This window comes from Myotis nattereri (genome assembly GCF_964212035.1).
Source record: "Myotis nattereri genome assembly, chromosome: 2".
Classification (NCBI taxonomy): Eukaryota; Metazoa; Chordata; class Mammalia; order Chiroptera; family Vespertilionidae; genus Myotis; species Myotis nattereri.
Genome location: NC_138076.1, coordinates 210848182 through 210871835, shown reverse-complemented (window position 1 = coordinate 210871835; position 23654 = coordinate 210848182). Strand labels below are relative to the sequence as shown.

At 40.7% G+C, this 23654-nt stretch overlaps 1 protein-coding gene across 1 annotated transcript in view; it reads left to right on the top strand.

Moving 5' to 3' along the window:
• The window catches only part of MRTFA (myocardin related transcription factor A), a gene marked incomplete at its 5' end in the record, with an annotated part of 61849 nt that overhangs the window by 3283 nt on the left and 34912 nt on the right, over positions 1-23654 (top strand). Inside the window, one exon of the mRNA XM_081083205.1 lies at positions 16023-16088. Within this exon, the coding sequence (XP_080939331.1) occupies positions 16023-16088 (66 nt within the window). The remainder of the gene's footprint in view (positions 1-16022; positions 16089-23654) is intronic.

Below are 23654 nucleotides of genomic sequence, written 5' to 3'. Positions count from 1 at the left end.
ATGCCATCTGCCCTCCTTAATAGCAACTTAAAATATTCAGAATGAGCTAATTATTATGAAGTTTTTGAACTTGTTATAGAAAACCACGTTCAAATACAGATACTTAGCCAAACTGGTGTCATTGGAAAATATTCATGAGCATGTTTTCCTGCCAGGTTCATGGGTTAGAAAAAATCCAGCCATTCTAGAAGAGGGTATTGCAGTAGTTGCTTTTTATTGAGAACAACCATCAGCCTGGAGCCTTCTCTAGTAAATCATTATATGCATTAAATAAAATATTCAGCTGAAGTTGATGCAATCTCACAGTTACCAAACACTCTTGCCAAAGAGAGTTGCAGTCATAATATCTGCAATCGAATCATTTCCTGTTCAGGCTTGCAAGTGGAGAGCTGTCTGAAACTGCAGTTCTGTAAGATTAGTTATAAAGAGAATGCTTTGGTGTGAGAGGGTTTGATGATACTAAATGACAACCTAGCAAGTGTGGGGAGGAGGAGGGTACCCCAGGATCCTGGGACTAACCAGACTTAAGGCATAGGTCAGGCTATGCAATCTCACTCCCATGGGGTGATCTGATTAAAGCTCCTCTGGGGCACCGATATGTGCTGATCACACTCCGGCAGTGGGCCAGGAAGATGGCACATTCCTGTACCGGCCTTCCGAGGCCTGCCAGGTTACACAGCTGGCACTGGAGGCATGGCTGTTCTCTGGCACGAACAACACGGAGAGCCTGCATTTCATCTAGTGTTTGGCCCTCTCCAGTGGAGGGAATGCCTTGGGACTGGGTTGATCTCTGAGTCCACTTAGGGGTTGGCATATATTCCTTTGCCCCTACCCCATCTTGGAGTTGATTTTTACTGTCAGCATAGCTCCAGATCTGACTCACACCCTCCAAGTGATTCCTCCAGACTGGGATGACCCAGGGTTAGCTTTTGAGATGCCACAACTCTGCTCCCCTCCCACCCAGCCTGTCTTCACTGACCCACATTTATAGGTTTGACTAAACCTTCCATCCAAGAATAGGTGGGGGCTAGGCAAGTTGACTGCAGTCACTTGTCCCTTCATTTGCTTCAATGAATCCCTTTGCAGTGGGTAAAAGGAAAATTGGGTATGACACACTCCTTAGGCTTCACCTTTTCTTTCCTCCCCTTTCCTGTTGCCCTTTTGATTTTTTAAAATCTGATACTCTCCTCCCCACCCCCGCCCCCCTCTCACACCAATGGAGTCTCCTAAGCTATTTCTGTCGGTTTAATGATCCCCAGCTGTTGCTGTAGTTCTGGCTGTTTTCATGCCTGGGAGAGGCAGAAAAGCCACAAAAAGATGGGTCTTGCTTGTGTCACACAGGGTATCCGACAAGTCTAATGCATTTTTCTGAAACAACTACTTGTGGCTTCTTAGGGAGGGATGTTAATTAATACTGGGATAATTTGAAAATGCAGGAAGAGGGAAACTGCAAGCTACTATCAGAACATTTTAAAAATAAGCATTCTGCTGATAGGTGTGGCACTGTCTGTTTCACTCAAAATTACGCTAGAAAAATGTGGTATGTGGTAACTGAGTAATAGTTTGATCACTTTGCATTCTATTTTTTTTTTTTTTTTTTAGCTTTAGAGCTTGAATGTTCCCTCCACCCATGGTGTGTGTTGAAGTAGCCAAACACCAAAATAAAAAGGAGAATTCTGGGATAGGAAAATATTTGGAAATGATTCCTGAAGTGGCCAGAAAAGGCATTGATTTCAGTTCTGCTTTAACTTAATGCAGGTTTGTTTCGTAAAATTTTGTGCAAAACCTGCAGTAATGAAATGTTCCACTTGCAAATTCAACCACACAAACTTCAGGAAATATAAAGTTGCAGTTCTAACAACATGAACTCCTTTACAGTTACATATACATTTACTTTTAAGATGTCTTAATCTAGGGGATGGGAGTGGGAAAATCCTGTAGTTAAATGGGTGCTGTATTATAATGGACTTGAGAATTTTAACCCAATAATTTTAGCTAATAGACTTTCACACTTCATATGCTACGTGAAGTTTAATTTTATGAATTTCATTCTTCTATAAAGAAGAAAAACTTTGCTATAGCCTTTACCAAAATTTTATAGACAAATACATAAAATTTTATATCAGCTAGGATTTAAGGGTGAGAAATTATTGGTTTTTTCTTTACATACCCATAGAGTACTATACACGTAAACATTTGAAGAACTTTTTTTTTTTTAATATATTTTATTGATTTTTTACAGAGAGGAAGGGAGAGGGATAGAGAGTTAGAAACATCGATGAGAGAGAAACATCAATCAGCTGCCTCCTGCACACTCCCTACTGGGGATGTGCCCGCAACCCAGGTACATGCCCTTGACCGGAATCGAACCTGGGACCCTTGAGTCTGCAGGCTGATGCTCTATCCACTGAGCCAAACCGGTTAGGGCAACATTTGAAGAACTTTTAGATTGTGTGTGTGTATTTTTAACCCATTTGGCCAAAATTTTAATTTCTAAAACTCTCTCTGCTCCCTAATCCTTTCCCTAGAAAAATTTCTTCTAATTTAAAAATTATTTTAATCAGAATTTATATTTTTATTTTTCTTAATGTCAGTTAAATGAAATGTTTGCAATTAATACAAACACTGAAAATTCATTTCAAAAACATCAAGAAACTAAATAGGAAAGCCTAACCCTGACCAGGTGGCTCAGTTGGCTGGAGCATCATCATGTACACCAAAAGGTTTCAGGTTTGATTCCTGATCAGGACATGTAGGTAGATTGTGGGTTCGATCCCTGGTTGAGGCATGTACAAGAGGCAACTGATCGATGTTTCTCTCTCTCCCCCTCCTCCCTCTCTAAAATCAATAAACATATTAAACATATCCTGGAGTGAAAATATAAATAATATAAATAAGTAGATAGGTAGGTAGGTAGATAGATAGATAAGAAAGCCTATCAGGAGAGTCTGTACTGCTTATTCTACCATGCTATATGTTTTTCAAGTCCATATTATAAAACTAGAAAGAGTAAGTACTCCAATGTAGTTTTTTTTTTTTTTAAATATATTTTATTGATTTTTCACAGAGAGGAAGGGAGAGAGATAGAAAGTTAGAAACATCGATGAGAGAGAAACATCGATCAGCTGCCTCCTGCACATCTCCCACTGGGGATGTGCCCGCAACCCAGGTACATGCCCTTGACCGGAATCGAACCTGGGACCTTTCAGTCCGCAGGCCGACGCTCTATCCACTGAGCCAAACCGGTTTCGGCACCAATGTAGTTTTAAGGGAAAATTTTTTGGTCACTTCTGGCTTGCTGTGGAGTAACTACACTTTTCCAGGTTTTAAATCTGCTAACCTGTCCCCTCCCCTCAACAAAGTTGTGTATAAAGTCATCACCAGTAATACCAGCAGGGAATAGCAAATGAGATTCAAGGCTTCCCATATTTTCTGGGCAAACGTACAAGAACGAATGCAGCTGGGAAAGTGCTATCCCTGGTGCCTTTGACTTTAGGAGGGATTCCTGAGATGTCCCTGCCAGTTTAAAGGAATGACATTCCCAGTGTATCTTTACCCCATTCATACACTTGGCACAGGTACACATTATGCTCAATCTCATGCAATGAAGTTGTTTAGCATTGTTTTTTGATCCTCCTCAGAATAGGGACTCATGACATTGAAGCAGCTGGCTGTTTGCGATCTGTCTGCTGCAGTTAGAGAAGGAAATGACTTCTTTTCCCCAAGGTGGAGATGAGCAGTTACCTGAAATGAAATGGTAGCCCCAGATTTTTGAGAATGTGGGAAAGAGTTTGATTTATTTACTTATATATTTATATATAACTAGAGGCCTGGTGCACGGATTCATGCACTGGGGGCGGGGGGGGGGGTGGTCTTTCGGCCTGGCCTGCGGGGATCAGGCCTAAACCAGTTCTCCGACATCCCCCAAGGGATCCTGGATTGCGAGAGGGCAGTTCTCAGGTGATACACCCCAGAATCGGGCTCCCTCCTCTGTGGTTCCGGGTGTGTCACCCAAGAACTGCAGCTGCCAAGTCACCACAGCTGGGCAGCTCCTGCGTTGAGCGCCTGCCGCCTGGTGGTCAGTGCGCATCATAGCTACTGGTCAGTCGATCGAACTGTTGGCCTGTTGGCTGCTTACTTAGGCTTTTATATATACACTAGAGGCCCAATGCATGAAATTCGTGCAAAGTAGGCCTTCCTTCACCCTGCTGCTGGGACCAGCTTCTTTCTGGCACCTGGGACCCAGGCTTCCTTCGTAGTCCAAGCTTCATCTGGAAGATCGTCATGAAGGACATCTGGTCTAATTAGCATATTATGCTTTTATTATTATAGATATATAGATTATCAATATTTTTTGCTGTGATTTTGGCATTAAATGTAATATAGTAGAAAAAGCATTGACTTTGGTATTAGGCCAATCTGTATTTGAACACTGACTCTACCTCTTATTAGCTGTGCAAACAGTTACTTAATCTCTTTGAACCTTTGTTTCTTCATCCATAAAATCAAGGTAATACATAGTTTAACTAGCTGTTGAGTTTAAATGAATCACTGAAGTAGTACACTCAATCCAGTGTGACTGCATAATGTAGGAATTCAGCATATTAAATTCCTCATTTTATGTCTTGAGTTTCTTTCTCAATATAAGCCTTTTCTCACCTCAGTGCCTTTGCATTTGCTATTTCTTCAGATCTTGTCATGGTTTATCATACTATTTAGGTTTCTACCTAAGAGTCATCTATCTACTCAGAGAGGTCTTCCTTGTATACTCTGTCTGAAATTACCATCCCCAGTCACTCTCGCTATTCTCTTATTCCACTGTATTTTTCTTCACATAATGTACCACCAAAAATTATATATATTTGTTATGTTTCTCCCACTAAAACGTGCCTTGTGAGGGCAGGGACCGCATCTCTTGCCCATTTTATTGCTACATCACCTAGCACAGTGCCTAGCATATAATAGGTGCATGATAAATATTAGTTCAATAAATGAATGAATGAATTAACCTAGAATTTCCCTAGTACCAGAGAAGAACCCTGGCAGAATGCAGAAAGGTAGTTGTACCACTCCAGGAAGTGGGTGCTCTTTGCCTTTTCAGTGTGGATGTTTCTGCTTTGAGAACCAAGTGGCAAGTAGGTCTGTAAAGTTCTCTTGTAACCTTCCAGACTGTCTCCTGTCTCTGGGATAAGTCCCTCTAAATAACCTTTACTTGTGACCATTGTTACCCTGTTAGAGTTTCTATTCCTTTTGGAATCCTCCTATCTAATAAAGAGGGAATATACAAATTGACTGTCACTCTGTCACAAAGATGGTGGTGCCCATAGCCACAAGATGGCAGCACCCAGTCCCCTCAGCCCCGCTGGGGGAGTGGCAGGCTGGCGGCATAGCCGGACCTGCCCCCAGGAGTCCTCCAGTCGTTTCAGTTCCGCCTGCAGCGAGCCAGCAAGCGGCCCCCCAGACAATAGACAGCAGGACCTGCTTGCGGGTCACCGCCAGATGAGCCGGCAAGTGAGCCCCCCAGACAGCAGACAGTAGGGCCTGCTTGCGGGTTGCTGCAGCAACCAGGCAAGCGGGCCCCCCAGTCAGTAGACAGCAGGGCCTGCTTGCACGTCGCGGTGGCGAGCAGGCAAGCGGGCCCCACAGAGAGCAGAGAACCACAGGGAGCTGGCCTAAGTCGTCAGTAGGACATCCCCTGAGGGATGATCTCCCGGATTGGAGAGCGTGCAGGTTGGACTGAGGGAACCCCCCCCCCCCACCCTGTGCACGAATTTTGTGCACCAGGCCTCTAGTTTAAATATAAGAATTCTTTTTCGATTGTAGTGTTGTGAAATGTCTGATACTGTTCACTGAAATCACCTTGATTTTCCCCTAGTTAGTAAGTATATAGGTCTTTTCTAGCCACTTCGTGCAGATAGCACTATTGGTGTAGTGTCATTTTTAAACACAGGGAACTGGTGTGTTTTATGAAAGAGGAGAAGTGCCACATATAATAGTGGTTGAGGGCTCAGGCTGTAGATTGAGATAGATACCTTGGGCACGTTGCTTAATCTCTCTAATGCTCAATTTCCTAATCTACAAATAGGATAATAATAGTGTCTTCCACAAAGCCTTGTTTTAAGAATTAAATAAAATGATGCATGTGTTGTTTTTACCATTTTATAAGTAACTAGAAGCCCAATGCATGAAATTCGTGCAAGGGCCTTGGCCCCAGCCCCCACCCGCCGGGGCCAGGGGCCTCTGCTGCCTCTGCCTTGGCCCCCACCCGCTGCTGCTTTGTCCAGAAGGAAGGATGTCTGGTCTAATTAGCATATTACACTTTTATTATTATAGATTATTACACAATATAGAGAGCTTTTATTTTGCATATTTTAGTAACTCATGTTCAATTTTCATAAGCTTATTCTTTGTAAATTAGCAGGTTAGATGTATAAGCCCAGGTTTACCAAACCAGGAAGATTTCTCATCTCTCTGCCTGTATTCCTGATGATATTCAGATTAAATTGAAAATATTTACCATTTTGGGGGGTATTATTTCTAATTTCTGAAGCCAATTATTTGAGAGAGAATTTAACTCATGTTTACACACTATATACAGTGATGGAAGAGAAATTTATAAAATTGTGAAAGGGATGAATGATTGAGCATATTGATAAAACTAAACTTGAAATCTCATTATAGATGGCTATTGACATTGTGATTGTAAACAGAATTAGGAATTCCTCTCTTCAAGTCTTTGCAACATTACTTTATTGTTGTAATTACATGAGGCCCGGTGCACAAAATTCATGCACTCGTGGAGGGGTGGGGTCCCTCAGCCCGGATTGTGAGAGGGTGCAGGCCAGGCCGAGGGACTCCATCGGTGCAGGATTGGGGCCGGGAAGTGACACAGGAGGTTGGCCACTGGGGAGGGACTGCAGGAGGGCCTTAGGGCCTGTCCAGCCCGTCTTGCTCAGTCCCGTTCGATCAGACCCCAGCAGCAAGCTAACCTACAGGTTGGAGCATCTGCCCCCTGGTGGTCAGTGCACATCATAGCAACTGGTTGACCAGTCGACTGTCCCCTGGTGGTCAGTGCATGTCATAGCGAGTGGTTGAGCGGCCTTAGCACATCATTAGCATATTATGCTTTGATTGGTTGAACAGCCGACTGGACGAACAGACACTTGGCATATTAGGCTTTTATTATATAGGACTAGTAGCTGGTGCATGAAATTCATGCTCTGGGGGGAGGGGAGAGATGGGGGGTGTCCCTCAGCCCAGCCTGCACCCTCTCCAATCTGGGACCCCTTGGGGGATGTTCGACTGCCAGCAGTTGGACAGCCCTCTCGCAATCCGGGACCACTGGCTCCTAACCGCTCACCTGCCTGCCTGCCTGATCACCCCTAACCACTCTGCATGCTGGCCTGCTCACCCCCAGCTGCTCCCCCTGCCAGCCTGCTTTCCCCCAACTGACCCCCCTTGCCAGCCTGATTGCCTCCAACTGCCCCCCCCCACTGGCCTGCTCACCCCCAACTGCCCTCCCCAACCAGCCTGCTCACCCCCAATTGCCCCCGCGCCGTCCTGCCTGCCTCCAACTGCCCCCCCCCAGCTGGCCAGCTGGCCCCCAACTGCCACCCACCCCCGCCGGCCTGATCGCCCCCAACTGCCCTTCCCTCCTGGCCTGATCTCCCCTAACTGCCTCTGCCTCGGCCCCATTACCATGGCTTTTTCTGGAAGGATGTCCGGAAGGTCTCCCAGAGGTCTCCCAGTCTAATTAGCATATTACCCTTTTATTAGTATAGATCAGCCGTGGGCAAACTACAGCCCGCGGGCCGAATCCAGCCCGTTTGAAATGAATAAAACTAAAAAAAAAAAAAGACCGTACCCTTTTATGTAATTATGTTTACTTTGAATTTGTATTAGTTCACACAAACACTCCATCCATGCTTTTGTTCCGGCCCTCTGGTCCAGTTTAAGAACCCATTGTGGCCCTCGCGTCAAAAAGTTTGCCCACCCCTGGTATAGATTGTATATATTTATGCTACAAATCATTTTATAAATTGCATTTATTAAAAGGTGCATTATTACTTATTCTTAATCATTTATAGAAATCAGTATTATCTTTCTGTACAAGACAGGGTAACATTTCAATTTGAAAAAACCTGACCTTTGATATGTTTTAGTAATTGATTCATAAATCTTTCTGAAAGGAGAATCAAATCTATGGGATTTTTAAGTAAAGTTTTTCCTTTGGAATAATTTTAGACTTACAAAAAGTTGTACAGAGAGTTCCCATATACCCTTTGCCTAGTTGCTCCTAATGTTAGCATCTTATATAACCGTGGTACATTTGTCCAAACTAAGATATTAACGTTGGTACACTATTAAGCAAAGTCCAGACTTTATTTGGATTTTATCTGTTTTCCCATTGATGTCCTTTTTTTGTTCCAAGACCCAATCCAGGATACCACATTGCATTTAGCCATATGATTTTTAGATGCTGGATCAATAGGATCCCAGAGAGAATTCACTTTCTTTCTTTCAGTTCCACTTTTTGTTTGTTTTAAATATAGATCTGAATTTCAGCAGGTCCCTCTTTCTCTGGTAACAAACGAATGGACCTTTCTGGATCCTTTAACCACTATTTCCATATTGACAACTTAGAATTTCAGGAGCATACTTTTCAATATTCATTGTATATTTAATTTTATTAATGAACTAGAGGTTCAATGCACGAAATTCATGCAAAGGGCTCGGCCTTCGCAGTCTCGGTTGCCTCGGCCAGCCCTCGCAGCCCCTCACAGCCCCGCCCAGCCCTCACAGCCCCTCACAGCCTCTACCAGCCCTTGCAGTTCTGACTTCGTCTGGAAGGTCATTCAGCTTTTTGGTCTAATTAGCATATTAGCTCTTTATTATATAGGATGGGTAGCAGTTCTTCTCCTTTCTCCAAGTCTTGCTTTATACATACCAGCTTGCCTAGAGTCTGGGAGCAGATAGTGTGTCTTCACTGACTGCATGTTCCAGAACTGCCTTCCTAAAGGAAACAGTTCTCCTTCCCCTTCTTTTCCATTTCGTCCCTCCCCTCTCCCTTTCTCTTGTCTTCCAATTCTTTCTCTGATGTTTTTTGGTCTCCACTTAAAGGTCGATTCTGTAAGTATATTGCATTTGCTTGGAACTTATAAAGTATTCATATAATCATTTCAATATACAATGCTTGCCCCTTTCCCCAGAAATCACAGTTAGGTTGACAGTAAATCCTTCTGCTTAAGGGTAGGGCTAATTATAGAATATGCAGGGCCTTTAAAATGCTGTTGTTTATGTTAAAAGCACAAGCCAGAAATACATTTTTGGTGTAGTGTACACTGTGCTAACCCATTCAGGCTTGCTTCCCAAGTCGAAGGAAGAAAATTAATCATGAAAAGGATCAGAGAAACTTAGTTTAGAAAGTTTGAGGAAATTATATATAAGAAATAGAAGGAAAAAAAAAATCCAGAGATGCTTTAGGACACGGTAAGGACTGAGAACTAGGGAACATCTTTCTAGGCTCTATTAGGAAAGACATGTGGGAGTTTATAGTAAGTAGGGGCCCAGAGTAGTGTTACTTCTTAGGAATGGTATCAGGGAATTATTTGAAAACTGACCCTAAGGATAGAATATTTTTTCAGGCCCTGTTTAATATGTTCATTAGCCTTACTCCACATAGAAAGGATCTTGTTTCTCTTTCTTTGTGATTTCCAGTGTTGGTTAGTATCACCTTTGCACCTAAAAAATAGATAACTATTTGAATTTTTATTTCCTTTAAGAAATCAACATCATTTTATTATTTATGTACATATATGTATCACACATAAGACCAGATGATTAGAATTTGGCAGGGACCTTTAGTAGTACTGCATGTGTGTTAACTAAAATGGAATTTTCTAATGACTTTTTAAGTAAAACTCTATATTACAGATAACAGTATTTTTCTTATAGCATTGTAAATTACTCATTTGAGTCTCGTTTCCCCCATTAGGTTTTGAGAGTACAAAAGATGCTTGAATGTATGAATTGAATCATGGAAACAAACTGCTTAGTTAGGATGTAGTGTCTGAGTATGTTTTCTTTGAAAATACTTTTCACTCTTTTAAGTACTTATTTGATGGTTGTTTCTTCCACAAAAGTATGAATTCCACTGAAAGCAGCTATTAAATTGGTCTGGTCACTACTATATCCCCAGCAGCAAGCAGTGTCTGGTGTGTATAGTAGACCCTTATATTTCGTGAATGAATGCCTAAGGAAAGTTTTGACAAGGAACTAAGGGAGATCTGAATAAGGCATGATGAATATGAAGTGAATAGATGTGCTGACCAACTAGTATGTGAACCCTAGAGCAACTAAGCAAATATGTGTAAAGAATAAATGAAGCTGTGTGCCTTCTCTTACTTATTTTCATTTAGTTTATTGAGCTCTCTGTTTTTCGAGGAGTTTTAGTATCTTAAACAATTGACTGTATGGTAGTAAAGAGGAAATGTGAAAAGTTAATTATCACAGAATATTAAAGGAGGGTCCGACCTCTCTAATATCCTTTATTCTTTTCTTATAAAAGATTGATCATAATTTGTACTTATTTATATGTGATTTGATGTCTTTTACCCTAATTGAACTGAAAGCTTTGTGTGAGCAGAGACTACAGGTGTATCTAGCACCAGCATAGGGCTTGACACATAGCATGGACATACCTCAGAAATATTATGGGTTCGCTTCCAGACCACTGCAATAAAGTAAATATCACAATAAAGTGAGTCATAATCTATTTTGCTGGTGGAGGGTCTTGCCTTCAATTTGTAAAAAAAGAAACACAACCAGTACCATATGATTTCACTCATATGTGTATAAAAAGCAGGCTGACAGCTGTCATGGAGGGGAGGTTGGGGTGGTGGTGACGGGGAGGGATTGAGAAAAAACACACACATTTGTGAAGTACAATAAAACCAAGTGCAATAAAACGAGGTATACCAGTAGCTGTCTAGTAAATATTTGTTAGATGAATGAATGGAGAACTCTCTCCATCCCAATTCCCAGTTCCTATTTTGGTGGTGATGCTATAAAGTAACTCAGGCAGTAGAACATGAGGAAGACTAGTACCCTCTTCTGGAGGCACCCTTCACCTACTTTTAATCATACATTCTAAGAATGAAACTAGTTGAGTGTTCAGAGAATAATAGCCTTGGGATCTGAGTGGTAGGTGATGTGGTTTTACAATTTGGGTGTCACTAAATGATTTTTCAGGCATGTAGGATAAACTGAGGTGTAAAATACACCAGTAAAGTAGGTATAATTCACTGCTGCAAAGATGAACATTCTAACATCAGCATGCTAAGATTTAAGGCTAAAATCCACACTGTTCCTTCTCCCATCTTCCCAGTGGAAGCCACAGAGCTGGGCTTGAGAACACTGCACTTATTTTTGCTTTTTCTTTCCAGTTCTGATTGACCCAGTTGTTTTGATGGCATTACCCCTTGAATACCATCAACATACTTCCATGTTCTTACAGGGCAGAAATATGTGATGTTCATTCCTTTGCTTTGATTTCTCAAGTAGCCAGTTATTCAAATAGCAATTGATCGCTTTTGTTTGAAACAGGTGGAAAATTTTATTATTTCCACTTTATGATCCAGTTTCGTTTCTTTTCATTCCAATCCTTTTCTGGCAGACAACTCAGTTGATTTACCATCCACTAGCTTTAAAGACATCTGTTCATCTATATATAGGCTGCTCTCACAGAACCACTTAGAAACAGATGATATATTAAATTTGTGGAATTCAATAACAGTGAGCATAGAAAGACTTGTACACAAATAGGTATTTTTGTTTAGTTTTTATTCACTTGGGGAGTGGAGAAGAAAACTGAATGTTGATGTATGTTAAATAGAGTTCATTGAGTTCTTACTTTTTTGAATCTCCTTGGTCTAGCACTGTGTGTGAGAATATTAATTTGAACTAGTGTTAGGTAATTCTTGGTGAGGGTGGATGTGCATTAAATGTATGGCCTCTGAAATATACTCCTGATTAGGGTACCTTCAGCAAATACAGAGCATATGCCTTGAAATGTTATTTACTGAAAGTGAGTTACTAAATGATTTCTTCTAAAAAGAATAATCCTTAAGATCTGGAAACATAAAAGCATTTTATTTAGTGTTTAGAATTAAGAGAAAGTAAGATAGATTAAAGAAAAAGGATATTCATATAAATATTCATTTCTTTGTAGTTGAAATCTTAGAAGAAGGATCATTGCATATATACACAACACACACACAGAGGCAATCAGATAAATTATAAAATAAAGTATAGGTTGACTACCATAATTCTGAGTTTATTGCTTAGGTCTTTTCACTCTCCGTATAAAGATTGTTAGAGTTAGTAGGAGAGGGTTATGCAATGTATAAAACAGAACATACGCCCTGACTGATTTGGCGCAGTGGATAGAGCATCGGCCTGCAGACTGAAAGGTCCCAGGTTCGATTCCAGTCAAGGGCATGTACCTTGGTTGCGGGCACATCCCCAGTAGGAGAGTGTGCAGGAGGCAGCTGATGGATGTTTCTAACTCTCTGTTCCTCTCCCTTCCTCTCTGTAAAAAATCAATAAAATATATTTTAAAAAAAAAACAAAAAACAGAACATACCTACAATCAAGTTGTGATACCCAAGATAATACTGATGCAGGGAAGCTTCTGTTATTTGAACGGGGAACTTGGTCAGATTTCAGATAAGCATGGAATTTGGAGTTAACCACTGAGAGACAAGATGGAATTTTCAAATAACTAAACTTTAATATCATTTAGTTTTAGAGATGGAAAAGGTTTATTCAGTAAACTTTCCTCTTTGCATTAGAGTTCTTAAAATATAAAGCTTAAAAAGATTTTTACTTTGCTCTCCATAAAAAACTTGAATCATAGACTCAAAGTTTTGCTTTCATGAAGCAAGAAGTTTTTTAATCCAGAAGCTTGCTTAAAATATTCTTGTGGCCTTATCTGTATATGTTTGGGGGTTTTTTAAGAAGGGTTACTGATTGATATTTCAAAATTATTCTTGGCCAACAGCCATAGTTCGCATTTCTTTGAGGTGTTCAGACTTACTGAATTACATTAGATTTTCATATTCTCTGAAATCAAATTAATTTCTTGTATTTTATACTTTTCTAATAGCTCCTCTTACAGTGGCCTTAGAAACACTATAGAAAATGACAAATATTTGCCCTTTTTTCCCCTCTTTGTCTTGCCTGGCACTTCTCTTTCTTCCATCAGGAGACATATGGGTTAGTTAGTATTAAGTGCCCACACTTTTAGAGTCACAGGGCCCCCCCCCCTTTTTTTTTTAATAAGTTTAAAGCCTACCAGTTACTTAACAGGGCTGACTCAGCAACACTAACTCTATTATTATTTGTATTTTATTATTGTTACTGATCTATGATTATAATTTATTCTGAAATCAAGTTCCTAGATTCATTTAAATTTGTTTTATTGAAGTTGATCACCCAAACTCCTTTGACCCTGGTCTGAAGTATCTATATTTTCCTCAGACCCTTTGTCTTTCTCTCCAGAGAATGAACCCAGGTGATCAATTCCATGCCTGTTATCTCAGCAGCTCAGGGGTTCCAGAAGACCCTGGAGAAGCAGAGAGTAAGGAGCCCAGGGTCTGGAATCAGAACGCTGCCACCTTCCAGTAGCTCTCCGCCCCCTCCCCCAGACCCCCCCCTCATAGCTTGCTGCCCTGCCCTCTCCTGTAGCTCTCCACCGCCCACTTGTAGCTTGTTGCCCCACCCTCCTGCTGATCCGTGATCCCGTTGTTACATTGTCAGTCGTTACACTTCATGGTGTAACGACCATTTGCATATTACATCTTTATTATATCAGATTAGTGTGATAACCTTAGGTTAATTACTTAATTTTTCTGGGCCACATTTTCCTTATCTGTAAAATAGGATTAATAATACCCTTCCTGCCATAGGGGGTTTTGAAGAGTAAACGAGTTAAAACATGAAAGTACATTGAACAGTGGCACAGAGCACATAGCCTATAAGTATTTAGCTACTGGAGTGGCTGTTGCTGTTTGTACCTATTTTATTCTGCAAAGCTTTGCTTTTAACAGTGTTAATTTGTAAAAGAAAATATATAATTATAGTTATAACCTCCTGATTAGATTTCTTAGACTGTATGTATCATCGTTTTGAGATTCAGTTCAATTCAAGAAACAATTATTAAATGCCTACGGTGTATCAAGTGCTATGGGGGAGGCATACATTAATAAGATATATTTCCTGACCTCCCAAGAGTGTGTAAACTGGCAGGAGAGAGAAAATATATTCAGAGGGTAAGTATTACACAGGGCAAAATATTACTATACTTTTTATATCAGATAAAAAAGTAGCTCACAGTAGGCCTAGGCTAATTCTGAATGCTGGGGAATGAGTTGGGAAGGTCAGGTGAAGAAGATAGACATTTTCAGGTGAAGTGACTAAAGCATTGGAAAAGTGCATGGTACTTGAAGAAGAGTAAATTGGACAACCTTTATTCGGGTGACTTAGAATGGAAGACACACAGAACAAGGAAGGACATAAGCCAGTGAGCTAATTCTGCAACATGGGAAAACACAGTGCAGTAAACTATAAAATAGGACAGTTGTGGACAGGGAGGAGATGAAGTGGCTCAGAAATTTTAATATTAGTACCGGGAAGGATAGTGATACCATTAAAGAGAAAAAGAATGGGAAGTGGATTAGGGTTTTGGGAGAAAGACAAGATCTACTTTGGGCCTGCTAGATTTGAGATCTAGTCAGAAGCCTAGTTCTATGAATCTTGGAGGCCTTAAAAATGGCTCTATGGCCGAAACCGGTTGGCTCAGTGGATAGAGCGTTGGCCTGCGGACTGAAAGGTCCCGGTTTGATTCCGGTCAAGGGCATGTACCTGGGTTGCAGGCACATCCCCAGTGGGAGATGTGCAGGAGGCAGCTGATCGATGTTTCTAACTCTCTATCTCTCTCCCTTCCTGTCTGTAAAAAATCAATAAAATAAAATAAAAATAAATAAAAAGCCTTTCTTTAAAAAAAAATGGCTCTATGGATGGAAAAGACAGATATTAGGGTAATATGGTTCCTAATAGAGACAAGTCCCTCTCAGATGTGACTTGCACGGACCTTATAACTAAAGAATTATCATGTAAGGGTACTGTCCTTGGCCCATGGGACCTTTCTGTGAAATTTTTGAACATTTTCTCACCTAGCCTCTGAATGCAGGCCATGGCATGCATCATCATTCTGCATGGTGTGCAGTGATAATACCCTTCAGGTTTCATTGGCATTTGAAATATAGATTACTGAGTTTTAAGTTAAAAAAAATCTCAATAGGTTGTCCAATTAAGTGGTGTTGCCAGAGTGGAAATAGGAGAAACACCTGTCACCCTCCCCTAGCCTGCTGTGCTTTGAATCATCTAGTTGGTTGGTGTTTCACCTCAACAGAAAAGGCTCTTAGAGTGAATAGGAAGAAAAGAGTTATATTAATGGCAAAATATTTTCTGGTGAAAATAGGTATGATTTTTAGATGCGATGAAAAGATATTACCAATACTTCCTGATCTGTGTGAATAACTGTATCATTCACTATATTTATGGTGGTAAACATTTGCTACCGGGAAGAAAGTGTAGAATATCTGGGAAGCTTTTTCTGCTGGGTAGTGGTCCTCATATTTTCTTTGAGTTAAGCATTTGTGTGTTTTTTCAACCTTGAGAGGACAGTGTTGTAGAAGGTTTTGAGCAAGAGCAAGAGTTTGGTATTTTGTGGATTGTTATCGCCCTGCAAGACCCTTTGCAACTTCCTCTCGCCGCCCACAGCAGAATACGGAAACCCTGCTGTATCAGGCCACTTCTGCAATTACAGTCACAATTCAAGAGGATCCTTCTTTTACACTACACCTTCCGTTTTGAGACTTTCTTTGCATTTGAAAATGTGTCTTTTGTGGTGGAATTCCTTACTGAGCCTTCATCTCTTCTCTCTCTTTGCTGCCATGCAGTGCTGCAGTTGAAGCTCCAGCAGCGGCGGACACGGGAAGAGCTGGTGAGCCAAGGGATCATGCCTCGTAAGTACCACTCTCTCTCAGCATTTGATTGAGTTGCTTTTAGGACATAATTGTGTGTACCCAGTATGTCACAGAAGGCATCCAACAGGAAACAAGGGCAACAAGTTTCATCTTTCACTCTTCTTGCTTGTGTTTTTCCAAGTTCAGGACTCTTCATCACTAAGAGCCAAGATAACTGCCCTAATTGATTGAGTTCATTGAACAAACAGCAGTAGGTTTGATGGTGTCAGCATTAGCTTTTGAATTGCACCTTTAAAAGGATTACACTTACACGCCCTGTTATACTTCCCTTTATTGGAGGAGCGGATCTTGAGCTGTAGTACTATGAGGAAGAACCTACTTCGTGCATATGATTTGCCTTGTGTTCAGGTTTTTTTTTTGGAAAGAGAAAACTCTTTTCTGCCTGGTGTTTTGAAACAACAACAGTTTTTTGTTTGTTTGTTTTCGAGTGAGATCCTCAGGTACCCTAGTCTGGCATGGGTGTGAATGTGCTTGAATGAGACTTAGATGGGTTGTTGCAGAGCTGGGTGCAGAACTGCATTACTCAGGGAGAAATGAAACCAACCTTGGAATCTGTTAGAAGAATAATAAAATTTGCTTCTAAAAGTAATAATATTCATTACAAATTGGGTGGAAGCTGGAATCAGCAAGATTTTGCTCTTTTTTTTTTTTTTTAGATTTTGCTCTTTTTGACATTTCTTTTTTAAGTCATCAACAGTGGGCGTAGACTCTCCTTCTTTCGCTTTTCTTTGTATATTATTGCTACTTGAATATACCCTAATAAAGTTAAAAAAAAATGTCGGACAACAATTCCTAGCTTCACAGTAGGAAAACTGATATTTTTCACATTAACTCAATGCCTGCTCACCTACTGCCACTGTATTTTCCTAATTCTCATTCATTAATTCACTCAAAATATTTGAGTACCTAGTGTATGCCTGCTGATACAGCAAGATAAATCTAGCTCCCGGTCTCAGGAGTTTTTTATTTAGAAGAATACTGCTAATTAACAAGGAGACAAATAAATAAACAAGATAATTTCAGAGTATGGGAAGTGCTATGAAGTAAATTAACTGGTTGGTATGTTAATAAGTAAAAGGAATGAGATGGGGTCATTTTGGATAAGATGGTCAAGAAAGACCTCTCTGAATAGGAAATATTTGAGCTGAGATCTGAAGGATGAGATGGAGTTAGCCATTCAAGAGTAGGAAGAAGGCCCCGGGAGAAGGAAACGCAAGTGTAAGGGCCTAGTACAGGAAAGGGCTGGCATATTGAAAACCTCAAGGAAGCTATTGTGGCTGGGTCTGGTAAGTGAGAGGAGAGCAGGGCCAGTTAAGATTGGTAGGGTGAACAAGACCTGAATGAGGGCCTTACCAACCACACAGAGGAGGTGGATTTTATTTTAAGTACAATGGGAAGTCATTGAAGGCTTTTAAGCAAGTAAGGGTGGGATTTTATTTATGTCATTGTAATGGCAGGTCCATTTCTGAAAGCTAAAATTGTGTGACAAGTATAAGGAATCTGAGCTGTATTTCTATCCTAAGCATGAGCCAGGGGACTTAAGTGTCAAATTCATCTTTTTGTTTATTACAATGAACTACCAAGCCATTTACCCACATTATAATGTCATCTTTTCTGGCCCTCCAGTGAAGGATTCCCTACCCCAACCCTTGAAGTGCCAGATAGAGCAGATGGCTTATGCAGTAGATCAGTAATGTAATGAGGTAGGGCAGTGTTGTACTTTACAGAACATTCCAGATCTGCCAATCTACAAACCTTTGTAGAGTAACAAGTTACCAAGAGTCTCATGTACTTGTTCCATTCACCAAGAACATCAGGTGTTTAGCAGCTACTTTGTGCCCAGGGTAGTCCTAGATGCTATAGAGCAGCGGTCGCCAACCAGTGGTCCGCAGACCACTGGTGGTCCCTGAGGCCTGAGAGGTTGGCAACTGCGCTATAGAGATTAAAGAATATGTCATGGTACTGTAATTACAGTACTAGTTCTGAGAGCATACTGCTACTTCTCAGAATCTATAATATGTTCACAATCTAAAACCCATACAGAGGTGCCCTGCAGTCTTCTTCCTGTCTTTCATTTGATACCAGGGGCTACTGGAGATCATTGTTTAATAGGGTTTATTGAATGCAATCTCTTTGCGTAGGACTAATCATGCTTCAATTATTGCAGTTATCTGCTTATGTGTTTGTCTCTCCAACTAGACTGTGAGCTCCTTAAGAAAGTGTCTTATTTATATTTCTATACCCAATGCCTGGCACCAAATGAATGAATGGGTGAAGACACACAGTTGTAAAGTATGGGGTGTGTGTGTGTGTGTGTGTGTGTGTGTGTGTGTGTGTGAGAGAGAGAGAGAGAGAGAGAGAGTGAGAGAGAGAGAGAGAGAGAGAGAGAGAGAGAGAACGAACAGATACCACTCTGTTGCAAACTTATTGGATTTCTGGACATGGAGACATGGAATTTGAAATAACACTCCTATTCTGCCAGGAGGCTAGGTTTGAAAATGTTCTGAATATCTAATTGTATACTTTGGGTTATTCTCTGTATCTGTGAAGTGAGAATAGTTGTCCTTCCTATAGGAATAGAAATGACCTGCTTCTGTGAGAATACTGCATCTTCCCTCATAGCAAGAGCTACCGTCAGCTATGGGCACAGTCTTGGTTTTCAGCTTTTCTAGTGAAGGAAATAGGTAGCCAACACTTAGATTGAGAGAGAATGTTGAGGCCTGGGAATAGCTTCCAGTATGAAATACCCTGCTCATCTACATACCTGGTGATACAAGGTAGGGTCCTGAGTTCCCAAAGAGGAGGCTCACTTTTTGCTAGCCTCCCTCCCCCAGTGTGAGTAACCCTGCTTCCTCACCACAACCCTGCACCCGCTACCTTAATTCCTATTGTAGTCTCCAACATCCTCCACCTCCCAGACACCATCATGTGCCATCTTCCACCAATGTCTCTAGTCTTTCAAAGAAAATATGAACAGTTCTGGGGGCAAACTGTAAATGACCAGAAAGTTGTTGTTGATTATTGGAGATTTGGAACCCTGAAAAAAGTAACATTTGGTTTTAAGTGCCCACGTCCATTCCTATCTTGCTGGCCTGAGGAGTTTCTGGAAAGTGCCTTTATATTTACTTGGTTTTACAAATTAGGAAGCTGGGGGAAAGGAGCAGTGTAGTCATGGCTATATTCTGCCTCATCACTTATGTGTTCATATCTTTTATCAAATTCTTCTCATCCCAATTTTTTTTCTAGTTCTGGGAAGAAAAACCCACCCACCTCATCTCCCAGAATACTTGTGCACAGTTCCCATGTAGGACTGGCTCTCAATTCCGTCATGTCTGTAGGATACAATGTCTCCAGTGGTTCTCTTGCCTTCAGGATTGGCCATGCTTCTGCATATCATTCAAAGTTGGGATATGGCCTTTCCATAATGTTTAGGGGATTAAAGAATCTCTCAATTCCGACACACTTCTCTCTGCTGCTTGATAAGCTCTGTTCATGGCATCCAAACTATGGGATAGAGAAGTTGATTTCTGATGTATTTTCAAACAGGATCATTTCCCAGAATCCTTCATTCTCATCATGTAAACATATGTTTCATTTAACACCACTTAAACCCTACCAAATACAGAGTGCCAGATAGCAAAGGATTACATATTCCAGGCCCTAAGCTTTCTTTAATGATGTCTGAAGCTCTGCATATCTTGAGGGAGAGGAGAAATGGCACAGACAGGAAGCTGGTGTTTAAATCCAAAGATTAAAATCAGGAATGCTTCTGTATTCAGAGTGAAGACTCAGAAGAGATGGGTCTTGTGTGGTACACTCTGTTCTCAAACAAAGCATCCCCCACAGCCTTTCTCTTTGACATTTAAAGGTGCACAAGATCATAAGGTTAAGGTGAAAATTAAGAAAAATGTCCTGGCAATGAAAGCTGCTGCAAAGGAATAACCTTTTAAAGGAAAACATGGAAGTTCTGACCCAGCAACTGAGAAAAAAGTCTCCTGTAATCTTTCTGGATATGAGAGAAGACACTTGTTTGTCTCTTCCTCCTCTACCTTTTGTTATTCTGTTGTGAATCTTTGAGAAAAGCACGAAGTAACATGTTCCTGATGCTATAGTTAACCCTCAGTTTATTATTTTATGAAGTGCATGTAGAAAAATCTTGGTACCTTGTCAAGCACACGAAGAAATTATTATTTTTGTCTTACAGATTCTCTAAGGAACTTGCTTTATTTCTTGAGTGAGCTTGTTTTTGCTTTTATTTTTTATTTTACATGGTGTTTCTGTGCACCCAGCCAGTGTCATGAGTAACATTTACCTCTGAATGGTTGGGAGAATCCAAAGAGTCTGAGGGCAACACAACTCAGAAGGGACAGCCAGTTACTGTCAATCCACAGGCCTCACAAACTACCTTGCCCTGAAAGGTGCTCAAACAAGTTGCTAAGTGAAAAGTGAACAAATTGGCCAGCTTGTTGTGACTGGTTCATAGGTCTATAAGTCAGCCCAATGTACCTCACATTGAAGCTGGAAAGAGTGGTTTCATGTCATGAGTTCTTGCAGCTCTTTTTTAATAAACTTTTGCCACATCTTCACTCCCTAACCCTTCAGTTCTACAGTTTGATCTCTTTGTCACACTTCAGCTATCATTGTGAGCTAAGTGGTCTACATAGAGACAGTGTAGCCCAGTTGCACTTATAGCCAATTTAAGCTGTGATTTTACTGGACCTCAGGGTTAGCTGAACGTCTCCTGTTCATCTAACTATGGTATTCTCTACACCAAGAAAAAGTTTTTTCTAATCCCTGAAAGAGGTTATTTAATGGCTGGAAGTATCAAGTTTGATTACTATGATTGATCCCTTTTTCTCTGAATCTAAAATTCTTCTTAATAATGTTTTTATTATTTGTAACTTGGGGGAATTATTACTTATTCTTCACCAAATATACAAACTGAGTTTCAAGATTTTCCTTCCTGAGTACATATGGATCAAATGCATTTTGGTAAATATCTTTTAAAACTAATTTCTGCCTTGGCCAGTGTGGCTCAGATAGTTGGAGTGTCGTCCCATGCACTGGAAGTTTGTAGGTTTGATTCTGGGTCAGGCACAAGCCTAGCTTGCTGGTTTGATCCCTGATTGGGGTGCGTAGGGGAGGCAACCAATTGATGTATGTCTCTCACATCCATGCTCCCCTCCCCTCCCTCCCTCCCCCCCTCCCTCCCTCCTTCCCTCTCCTCCTTCTCTAAAATCAGTTTAAAAATTTTAAAAACTAATTTCTGCTTTTATAATCCTTAAGAAGATAAAACAACCTCAGAGTTTGTTTCAGAGTTTCTTGTAATGAGAAAGAGACTGATTTGTCACTTTCAGCCCATTCTTATTAAGCACTAGGATGCCATGTGATTTAGTCCCCAGGTTTCCATGAATTCGGAAGAACTAGCCTCTAGACCAGTGAGCTCGGCATATCAGCATTTTGAAAAACCCTAACTTAACTCCGTGTCACATATAGAAACTTTCTGATATTTGCAACCATAGTAAAACAAAGACTTATATTTTTGATATTTACTTTATATATTTAAATGCCATTTAACAAAGAAAAATCAACCAAAAAAATGAGTTCGCGTGTCACCTCTGACACACGTGTCATAGGTTTGCCATCACTGTTCTAGACCAGCCCTGCCCAATAGCACTCTCAGAAATGATAGAAATATTCTGTAACATTAGGCACATGTGCTGTTGAACACTTGAAATGAGATTAGCTTGGGTGAGGAGCTGGATTTTTAAACTTAATTTAATCTTAATTCATTTAAATGTAAATAGTCACAGGTGGTTGGTGGCTATTTTACTATAGAGTAGAGTTTTAGACCTTACTCTGCCACTTGGGAACAAGGTGACTTTGGGCAACTCAGTTAACTCTTTTGAACTCTACTTCAACTTTTATAAAATGGGGGTAATAATGCGTGTCTTACCTACCCCACAGAATTAGTTTGGAGATATACGAGATGACATGTTGTTCACACTTTTGAAATACAGGCATTGTTATTCTCAGCAAACCAGGAGAGGAGCATTAACTTTGATCTGCCATCTTGTGAATCTGAAAACAGCTTTTAATATATATACATATATCACTAATTTCTGTCAAAACCAGTGTTTGGGAACAGGAACTATTTTCAATAAACAAAATCCTCCTTAATTCTACTTTTCTCCCTACTTGTGGATTTAAAAACAATTGCTGAAAATTGTCAAGAATCAATATAGTTCTCTGTTAAAATAGTCGACTCATTTTATTTGCATGCCCTCTCTGTGGTAGCGGATGCTTCTTTTAAAGTCTCTTAAAACTAACAAGTGTCTGAATTAGAAATAATGTGTTTTATTTGCTTGTTTGTTTCTGGGCAACTTCCCAAGAGACAGAAATGTTCACCAGTGGGGACATAGTAGTGGTTCCAGAGCAGATGAGATGGCCTGGTCTGAGGCTGAGTTGCCCTTTAAAAAACAACAACAATTTACAGACTTAAGATGACAAAATTGTAGGCTTCAAGGGACTGTCATTTGTTTTGCTTTTAAGTGAAGTGTTAATAATATTGAAGAGATGTATGTCTCAACGGAGACTTTGTAAACTATGAGTTTGGGTGGGGACTAGAGTGGGAGCAGATCCTCACCTAGGCTGTGGTCATTTCCCATTGGCTCCAGTCCACTGGGAGCTGCAAGAAGCGCTGCGTGGCAGTCTCTGAACTGCTGTCCCTGGAGCTCAGAAAAGGCGTCCCCCACGCTCTGTAATTGGCTCACTGCTCCCCTCCAGTCAGTGCCCTCAGGCTCACGCTTCTCTCAGAGCCTCACGCTCACACATGTTAGTGTCATCCATTTGGCTCTTTTAGATACACAGGTAGTTTTGGATGAAAGAGCTAGTTTCCTTTTTTGCTTTTGTTTTAATAGAAATTTAATTGACATATAGCATATTGGTTTCAGCTGTATACCATAACTTTCTTTTTTTAAGAAGTGAAGAATCCTAAGTCATAGATAATGTAAATGAGCACAGGAATGTGATTGTTTAACTGGAGTTGACTCCAAGTTTAAATGGCATTTGTAAAACATGTGTTCAGAATTGTGGCTTCCCTAGACTTGAAGCTGAGAGAAAATTGTGTTAGGCATGTGACCTCAGAAATCTTCTCTTTTATCTCAGGAGACAGCCAGCTGGGTACATCAGTCCCAGGCCTTTCTGATAGATGTCATCATCCATTCTCTCTTCCTGGTGTTGTAGGGTATCCTACCTCAGTGGTCAGTGACTAGGATAGAACCTCCTCCTTGGCCAGTTGCTAACAAATCCTAAAATAGGACTCTATAGTTAGTTTGTATGTTCACATTCTGAGCATATTCATTGTTGAGTTCAAAGAAGGGTCCCACAGGGAGCTCTGTTGAATACGCCCTCGAAAGTAGTCTTCTTGACAGTATGGAGTTTCCTTAAAAAACTGAAAATGGAACTCCCATTTGACCCTGTGATCCCACTTCTAGGAATATATCCCAAGAAACCAGAAACACCAATCAGAAAAGATATATGCAC